Source organism: Lolium perenne, chromosome 4, assembly GCF_019359855.2.
Source record: "Lolium perenne isolate Kyuss_39 chromosome 4, Kyuss_2.0, whole genome shotgun sequence".
Classification (NCBI taxonomy): domain Eukaryota; kingdom Viridiplantae; phylum Streptophyta; class Magnoliopsida; order Poales; family Poaceae; genus Lolium; species Lolium perenne.
Window position 1 is genome coordinate 44,299,337 of NC_067247.2, and position 9,754 is coordinate 44,309,090.

The following is a 9,754-nucleotide window of genomic DNA, read 5'->3' on the forward strand; positions in this document are numbered from 1 at the left end:
CACTCCGGCCAGCTTCGGACGACCATCTCGGCGTCTGGCCGACGTGCGTCTATCCGTGGCGGCCTCCAAACTTGAAGAAGCCCAAAAGAAGTCTCGTTGGCAGTTTCTGGGAATTTCTGTCCACCACGGTTTCCACAGACCGCAATTCACAAGCCTGCTTCTGCAGAAGCAGGAGCCCAAAAGAAGTCACCCAAATTCGCCCCCAAGAAACACACCACTATAAGTAGAGAGGCCATTCCATCACTACCATACCAGACATTCCATCATCTCATTCCAAGCACAGAGAAGAACGAAGGATTCAATTGGTGGCTAGGGGTTTCATCCCATTGCATCTGAACTGTGCTGTGTAAACCAAGGTAGCTCGATCGAGACAGATGCGAGCGATGGACGGGTCGGCGGGGGCACTGCTGGGCGGGCTCAACTCCGGCGTGGTGCTGAGCCTGATCGCAGTGCTGTGGACGGTGGTGTGGCAGAACCTGCAGCGCCTGCAGCTGCCGCAACACTTCCTCAAGCGCTGCATCGACAGGCACGCGCGCCGCTTCGCCGCCATCGTCGACCCCTACCTCTCCGTCACCATCGCCGAGTACGACGGCGGCGGCCGGATGCGCCGCGCCGAGGCATACGAGGAGGTCAAGGCCTACCTCGCCGAGACCACCTCCCGCGACGCGCGCCACCTCCGCGCCGAGGGCGCCAAGGGTGCGGACCGCCTCATGCTCAGCATGGTCGACGGCGAGGAGGTGGCCGACGTGCTGCTGCCCGAGGAGGGCGGTGGCACGGTCTTCTGGTGGGCCTACTCCAAGGCCCCCCCACAGCAGCAGGACTGGCGCTGGGGCGGCGGCAATCAGGAGAGCCGCCACTACTACCGGCTCTTCTTCCTCGACCGCCACCGCGACGTCGTCCTCAACACCTACCTCCCACGCGTCCGCCGCGAGGGCCGCGCCGTCATGGTCAAGAACCGCCGCCGGAAGCTCTCCACCAACATCTCTAGCCACGAGTGGACGCACGTGACGTTCGAGCACCCCAAGACCTTCGCCACGCTCGCCATGGACCCGGCCAAGAAGAAGGAGATCCTGGACGACCTCGACACGTTCAAGAACGGCAAGGACTACTACGCGCGCGTCGGCAAGGCGTGGAAGCGTGGGTACCTCCTGCACGGCCCGCCGGGGACGGGCAAGTCGGCCATGGTCGCTGCCATGGCCAACCACCTCGACTACGACGTCTACGACATCGAGCTCACCTCCGTCCACTCCAACACGGAGCTCCGCAAGCTCTTCATCACTACCAAAAGCAAGTCCATTATCGTTATCGAGGACATCGACTGCTCCCTCGACCTCACTGGCGCCCGAGGCAAGAAGAAGGATTCTGAGGAAGACAACTGTTGAAATATTGGGCCCACTTTTAGTGGCCCAAATTAGATTTCAGCTTTTCCTATAAATCTCAAAGCCCACATAGTGGCAGCCTTGTGAGTTTGAGCCCAAGTTGGTGGCAGCTCACTAGGGAGTGGCAAGATGTGGGAAGTTTAGTCCCACATGGAAAGTTGGGAGGAAGTTAGACCACCTTATAAGGTGGGTTGTTCCACCACTAGTAAGTGAGTAAGAATAGGAGTGCTACACGCGCGCTCCTCCTCCTCGCTCGCTCGTCTCGACTCGACTCGTCACGTCACGTCACGACGCGCGCCGCGCTCGTGGTGAGTGGATTGAGCCTCGAGCCGAGACTTTCCTTACTTTTTGCAGCTCAGGAAAACGAACAGAGTCCTAGACGGACGCGTCGCAGTTAGTCGGTTCGGGTCGCTCCCGGATCGTGGGCTATCTGTAACCGACTCGAAACGTTCGTGCGACGTGGGCGTGGCCCACGTTGCCTAGGGTTTCCCGAGCCTATATAATCTCCTGTCCGGCTACCGCAGAAACATATCCAATACACGAGTTAGGGTTTCCACCTCTCTCTGCTTGCGCCGCCATCGTAGCCTACTCCATCCCGCGAGCCGACGTGCATCGGCGAACGGGAGAGCAGGTCTCCGGAACCGCTCGTCCTTGCGATCCTGTACGGGAGAGGGCGAATTAGGTTTTTGGGAAGCGCTCTGCGCGACTGCTCAAGCTCTTCATCACGGGTCGCCTTCCGTCCAAGTCGGGCGGTGCTGCCTACCGTCGTCTTCAACGCCATCTACTTCGACCCGTCGTCCCTGTCGTCAGCAACGTTGTCATCAACAACGTTACTGCTGCGACATCATCTGCTACACCTCCACCGCCACCTCCACCAGATCGGTACGTGCGACATATCTCGATCTGTTTAGCGATGGATGTTGTACTGTTTGCTCTGCTACTGTTCATGTTGATCACTACATATAGTATGTTTGAGTTTCACATGTTAGTAGTTACTGTCGTCATGCTTAATATTCTGGAATTAATCATGGAAATTGTGCCTAATTATCCAACAATCCAAAAACCTAATTGTAGGCAATTTCCTGAGTTAACAATGGCTGGTTTTTCCGATGCACTGAGGCCGGATAAGTTTACCGGTGTGCACTTTAAGAGGTGGCAGTATAAGGCCATGCTCGCTTACTCATCCGAAAGTGTTCGAAGTTACCGATGGTTTACACGAAGGAACTATATCTGACCAAGATCAGAACAAGTTCAAGGAAAACAATACTCTCTTCATCGGATGCGTTACGAGTATTCTTGCCGATCGTCACATTTGATGTGTACATGCACATAACAGATGGTAAAGAGCTCGGGAGGCATCGAATGCTAAGTTCGGTGCAACCGATGCAGTGATGAATCGTACATCATGGAGAGCTTCCATGACATCAGGATGGTTAACAACCGTTCTGTAGTCGAACAAGCTCATGAGATACAGTGCATTGCGAAAGAGCTTGAACTCCTTAAGTGTGCCTTACCTGACAAGTTTGTGGCTGGATGCATCATCGCTAAGTTGCCCCCTTCATGGAGGAACTTTGCCACAACTCTCAAACACAAGAGACAGGAGATATCAGTTGAAAGTCTGATAGCGTCTCTTGATGTTGAGGAGAAAGCTCGGGCTAAGGATAATACTGAGAAAGGAGAGGGTCAGTCTAGCGCCAACATGGTGCAGAAGAAACCCTACAGCAAGAACAAAGGGAATAACAAGCCCTCCTTCAATAAGCCTATGAAGACTACAACCTTCAAGAAGAAGAAGATGATAAACAAAGCAGATCTGAGCTGCTTTACCTGTGGAGAGGCTGGCCACTTTTCTAAGGACTGTCCGGAGAGGGCAGACCGCAAGAAAAAGGAGGCAAGTCAACACGGTGACCGCTAGCAATGCTGATGGGTACGGTAATCTCTTTCTTGTTCTTTCGGTATTTCAATCTCCATGTTGGTGGATTGATACGGGTGCTAATGTTCATGTGTGTGTGACATATCCATGTTCACTTCTTACCAGGTCGCCCGGGATTCTTCCGTCTTGATGGGGAATGGGTCACATGCTTCGTTCGTGGTGTTGGCACGGTAGATCTGAAGTTCACTTCGGGGAAGATCGTGCAGCTGAGGAACGTGCAGCATGTCCCTACTATGAACAAGAATCTCGTTAGCGGCTCCCTTCTATGCAGAGATGGGTTTAAGGTTGTTTTAGAGTCGAATAAAGTAGTTGTTTCCAAGTTTGGACAATTTATTGGTAAAGGCTATGAGTGCGGAGGCTTGTTCCGCTTTTCGCTTTCTGATTTCAGTAATAAGTCCGTGAACCATATTTGTGGCAATGTTAGTGATGATACCAGTGTTTGGCATTCTCGTTTATGTCACATTAATTTTGGTTTAATGTCTCGGCTATCCAGTTTAAGTTTAATTCCGAATTTCACCATTGCCAAAGGTTCTAAGTGCCATAGTTGTGTGCAATCAAAGCAACCTCGGAAGCCTCACAAGGCGGCCGAGGAGAGAAACTTGGCACCTCTAGAACTCATACATTCTGATCTATGCGAGATGAATGGTGTGTTGACAAAAGGTGGAAAGAGATATTTCATGACATTGATTGATGATGCGACTAGATTTTGCTATGTTTATTTGTTGCGAACTAAAGATGAAGCTTTAGACTACTTTAAAATTTATAAGGCTGAAGTTGAAAATCAACTAGAGAGAAAGATCAAGCGTCTTAGGTCGGATCGTGGTGGCAAATATTTTCCTAAAATCTTTGATGAATTCTGTGAGGAACATGGCATTATTCATGAGAGGACGCCTCCCTATTCACCCCAATCAAACGGGGTTGCCGAGAGGAAAAACCGCACGCTGACTGACTTGGTGAATTCCATGTTAGCCACTGCTGGTTTATCAAAGGCATGGTGGGGGAGGCTTTGCTGACTTCATGTCATGTCCTGAATAGAGTTCCTAACAAGAATAAAGATAAAACCCCTTACGAGGAGTGGGCTGGGAGAAAACCATCACTTTCGTATTTGCGCACATGGGGATGTTTGGCGAAAGTCAATATTCCAATTACTAAGAAGCGCAAACTTGGACCAAAGACAATGGATTGTATCTTTCTAGGTTATGCTCCTCGGAGTGTAGGATATAGATTTTTAGTAGTTCAATCCGAGGTGCCTGATATGCATGTTGATACTATTATGGAATCTCGTGATGCAACATTTTTTGAGAATATGTTTCCTATGAAAGATATGCATAGCATTGCTAGAATTTCTACTGAGATAATTCCTGAGTCCAGTACATCTAATGAGTATTTTGAACAATCACATGAGAATGTTACTGAGAAGGATGACAATGAAGCTCCTAAACGGAGCAAGAGACGAAGGATTAAAAAAATCCTTTGGTGATGATTTCATTGTGTACCTTGTGGATGATACTCCCACGTCCATTGCAGAGGCATATGCATCTCCGTGATCTGAGATGACTGGAAAGAAGCTGTCCATAATGAGATGGACTCGATTCTTTCTAATGGAACTTGGGAGTTGTCAGAACGACCCCATGGATGCAAGCCAGTAGGCTGCAAATGGGTGTTCAAGAAGAAGCTAAGACCTGATGGTACTATTGAAAAGTACAAGGCACGGCTTGTAGCGAAAGGCTACACACAGAGAGAAGGCGAAGATTACTTCGACACCTATTCACCTGTCGCTAGACTTACCACCATTCGAGTACTACTATCCATGGCTGCCTCCTATGGTCTTATCGTTCATCAAATGGACGTAAAGACAGCTTTCCTTAATGGAGAGTTGGAAGAGGAAATCTATATGGATCAGCCTGATGGGTTTGTAGTAAAAGGTGAAGAAAGAAAGGTGTGCAAGTTGCTGAAATCTTTATATGGCCTGAAACAAGCACCTAAGCAATGGCATGAGAAGTTTGACAGAACTTTAACTTCTGTAGGCTTTGTTGTCAATGAGGCTGACAAGTGCGTTTACTATCGCCATGGTGGGGGCGAAGGTGTTATACTATGTTTGTATGTGGATGATATTCTGATCTTTGGTACAAACATGAAAGTAATACACGAGGTCAAGTCTTTCTTGTCAAAGAGCTTTGATATGAAAGATCTGGGAGAAGCTGATGTGATTCTGAACATCAAGCTGATTAAGAACGAGAGTGGAATTACTCTAACGCAATCCCATTATGTTGAGAAGATCTTGAGCCGGTTCGGCTATATTGATAGCAAGCCTTCTTCAACACCTTATGATCCCAGTGTGACACTACGCAAGAACCGGAGGATTGCCATAGATCAATTGAGATATTCTCAGATCGTTGGCTCACTCATGTACTTAGCGAGCGACTAGACCCGACATCTCTTTTGCTGTTAGCTAGTTGAGTAGGTTCATGTCAAACCCGGGTACTGATCATTGGCATGCACTTGATAGGGTCATGCGCTACCTATGTGGTACAATGAGTTATGGGATTCACTATTCAGGGCACCCAGCTGTGCTTGAAGGATATAGTGATTCGAATTGGATCTCAGATGTAGCTGATCTGTACGCCACAAGTGGGTATGTATTTACCTTTGGAGGTGGCGCAGTGTCATGGAGATCTTGTAAGCAAACCATATTGACGAGGTCAACTATGGAAGCAGAACTTACTGCTTTGGACACAACCACTGTTGAATCAGAATGGTTGCGTGAGCTCTTGATGGACTTGCCTGTGGTTGAAAAACCTGTTCCGGCAATCCTTTTGAATTGTGACAATCAAACTGTAATTGTCAAAGTGAACAATTCTAAGAATAACGCGAAGTCATCAAGACACGTCAAGAGACGTTTGAAGTCTGTCAGGAAATTGCGAAACTCCGGAGTAATAACTGTTACATATATTCAAACAGACAAAAACCTGGCAGATCCCTTTACAAAGGGACTATCACGTAATGTGATAGAAAGTGCATCGAGGGAGATGGGTTTGAGACCCGTTGATGTTACACCATAGTGGCAACCCAACCTTTGTGATCGGAGATCCCGTGAATTAGGACCTGGGAAGAACAAACTAGTGGTTTAATTGAGGAGAGTATTATGTAACCCTCTCTATGTGAAGATGCACAACTCTCGGTTCTTTGTAAGGCAGGTTGGCAACAAGCCTTAATGTGTTTATGTTGGCTATTTTAGCAAAGATGCTGTCCTACAGAGCATTCTTGAAATAACACACCTATATGAGTCCGATTGTTAAACGTCGCAATCTATGAGATTTGGGTGATCTCTAGTAAACTCATGAAGAGACCATGAAGTATGACGCATATGCTTCACCCGCGGGGTAGGCTACTGGCAGCCATGTACTGGTCATGACTTTGAGTGAAACCCTGTTCACGCAAAACTTGCAATTCAAGGCCTAGTCCATTGTTCAAGTGTGAGTGGATGTAGCTTAAGGTTCTAGGCGGAAGTTCAACTTAACAGTCTCCGCTGAAACACTGGTATATAAACAAGCAGTGAGTATTGGTAAATCTCTAAATGGGGATTTGAGATCTGGTGGGGGATTGTTGAAATATTGGGCCCACTTTTAGTGGCCCAAATTAGATTTCAGCTTTTCCTATAAATCTCAAAGCCCACATAGTGGAAGCCTTGTGAGTTTGAGCCCAAGTTGGTGGCAGCTCACTAGGGAGTGGCAAGATGTGGGAAGTTTAGTCCCACATGGAAAGTTGGGAGGAAGTTAGACCACCTTATAAGGTGGGTTGTTCCACCACTAGTAAGTGAGTAAGAATAGGAGTGCTACACGCGCGCTCCTCCTCCTCGCTCGCTCGACTCGACACGTCACGTCACGTCACGTCACGCGCCGCGCTCGTGGTGAGTGGATTGAGCCTCGAGCCGAGACTTTCCTTACTTTTTGCAGCTCAGGAAAACGAACAGAGTCCTAGACGGACGCGTCGCAGTTAGTCGGTTCGGGTCGCTCCCGGATCGTGGGCTATCTGTAACCGACTCGAAACGTTCGTGCGACGTGGGCGTGGCCCACGTTGCCTAGGGTTTCCCGAGCCTATATAATCTCCTGTCCGGCTACCGCAGAAACATATCCAATACACGAGTTAGGGTTTCCACCTCTCTCTGCTTGCGCCGCCATCGTAGCCTACTCCATCCCGCGAGCCGACGTGCATCGGCGAACGGGAGAGCAGGTCTCCGGAACCGCTCGTCCTTGCGATCCTGTACGGGAGAGGGCGAATTAGGTTTTTGGGAAGCGCTCTGCGCGACTGCTCAAGCTCTTCATCACGGGTCGCCTTCCGTCCAAGTCGGGCGGTGCTGCCTACCGTCGTCTTCAACGCCATCTACTTCGACCCGTCGTCCCCGTCGTCAGCAACGTTGTCATCAACAACGTTACTGCTGCGACATCATCTGCTACACCTCCACCGCCACCTCCACCAGATCGGTACGTGCGACATATCTCGATCTGTTTAGCGATGGATGTTGTACTGTTTGCTCTGCTACTGTTCATGTTGATCACTACATATAGTATGTTTGAGTTTCACATGTTAGTAGTTACTGTCGTCATGCTTAATATTCTGGAATTAATCATGGAAATTGTGCCTAATTATCCAACAACAACAAGGCTGCCAAGGCCGGCAGCGATAGCAAGAAGGACACCAGAAGCAAGGTCACGCTCTCCGGCCTGCTCAACTTCATCGACGGGCTGTGGTCGGCTTGCGGCGGCGAGCGGATCATCGTGTTCACCACCAACCACCTCGAGAAGCTGGACCCGGCGCTCATACGGCGGGGCCGGATGGACAAGCACATTGAGATGTCCTACTGCGGTGCCCCCGCCTTCGAGTTCCTGGCCAGTACCTATCTTGGAGTCCAGGAGCACGAGCTGTTCGCCACCGTGGGCGCGCTATTGCAGGAGGTGGACATGACGCCAGCCGACGTCGCCGAGAACCTCACGCCCAAGAGCATCGACGACGACGCTGACTCCTGCCTCAGAGGGTTGGTGGCGGCGCTGGAGAAGGCCAAGGAGGACAAGGCCAACGGACGAGGAAAGGTTCAGCAGCCGGAGGAAGAAGACGGGGGAGCAGTTGCTGCCTTGCCGGGCAAGAGTGAGTGAGTGAGTGTGTGGCAGTAGCTCAGGATCCGTTGTTGTCATCCATGGAGTACTATCTAGCTAGTGATGATGGGTTAGAATAACGAGATTTTCCTCATGGGGTTTAATTTGGCAGGAAATTAATGCTAGGGCTTGATGTTCAGAATCGAAAATGTTCGTGTACGTTGTCTAGGTCTGCTCATTTGATACCATCAAGCTTTTCTTACGGCGTTTGTATATTCTAAGTTTCCGTTAGTTTATTTCGATCAACAAACTTGTACGGAGTAACTTATTTAATAGTATTTTTCTGTGTTGCTGAAAGAGATGGTTTGAACCCTGATATCCATTGGTAGACAAGACGATCGTGATTCGTGACCCAACCGTGGTGCGTGGTATGCCGGATACAGAGCCCGACTGAGCTGGAAAGGGAAGACATTTCAAATGCAAAAGAAAGTGTCACTATAAATACTTCGTTCGTCCTCATCTCTTACACACCGAAGGATCCACCTCTCATGTGCATAACATAATTTCTTTGAACCGGCTAGCCACTTTCCATTGATCGCTTAGCAGAAATAGTAGTACATTTTCCAAGCGATCTTGATGAGATCAATTTCCATTATAAACGATAATTGGAAACAGTGCAACAACATCCCAGAGTATAACAACAGCTGAACATAAAGGAAACACCACTTACTGGCACTAGTAGAAAAAGAGGTTTTTGTTCAGCTGGAGCTTTAGCACCGATAAGACTACGAACCTAGACTAAAGAGTGCATCATCATCGGTTTGGGAGGCCAGAGTTTTAGCACCAGTTCGTGCGGAACCTTTAGCACCGGTTCGTGTCACGAACCAGTGCTAAAGGGTTGACATCAGCCTCGAACCATTTAACACCGGTTTGTGGCACGAACTGGTGCTTAAGATGGCACGAACGGGTGTAAAAGATTTTCCTGCTCCCCACGCACCTCCAACCCCCCCCCCCACGTGGTGCCCCTTGAGCACCGGGTAAAAAAGTCACTTACCAAGCAGTGGTAATGGCCCGTTTTTCACTAGTGTGCTAGTGTACAACTCGAGAGGTCTGACATATATTTACAAGAGAAAATGAATTAAAATGAGCAACCAACACTTCTCTCATCCACAGATAACGGGGTTGGGTAGCAGGAAAGCATCCCGATGCAAAGCAGGTAACCAGCAACAGATATCAGTCCTATCGAGAGTCGTCTTGATGGTGGCTATCTCCCAGACAAGAAATTCCTAACGAGGGTGGCACAAACAGTAAGATGATCATCACTGCATCAACAACAACATTGGTCCTCTCTA

At 49.1% G+C, this 9,754-nt stretch overlaps 1 protein-coding gene across 2 annotated transcripts; it reads left to right on the top strand.

The window, feature by feature from the left end:
- The first annotated feature begins 341 nt into the window (after window positions 1-341).
- Window positions 342-8,712, top strand: LOC127292334 (AAA-ATPase At3g28510-like). 2 transcript variants are annotated; one of them, XM_071818581.1, is made up of 3 exons: window positions 342-1,377; window positions 1,982-1,986; window positions 7,974-8,712. In XM_071818581.1, exons 1-3 carry the CDS (start codon window positions 375-377, stop codon window positions 8,460-8,462), a joined length of 1,497 nt encoding a protein of 498 aa, XP_071674682.1. In that variant the 5' UTR covers window positions 342-374; the 3' UTR covers window positions 8,463-8,712. The 2 variants fall into 2 exon arrangements, with proteins under 2 accessions (XP_071674682.1, XP_051177663.1); XM_051321703.2 differs by lacking the exon at window positions 1,982-1,986 and adding an exon at window positions 5,186-5,211 and having other exon boundaries at window positions 8,001-8,712.
- Window positions 8,713-9,754: the final 1,042 nt, after the last annotated feature.

Bases quoted from the DNA above. Each gene is read 5' to 3' on its own strand.
- LOC127292334 (XM_071818581.1), top strand. From the start codon at position 375: ATGCGAGCGATGGACGGGTCGGCGGGGGCACTGCTGGGCGGGCTCAAC.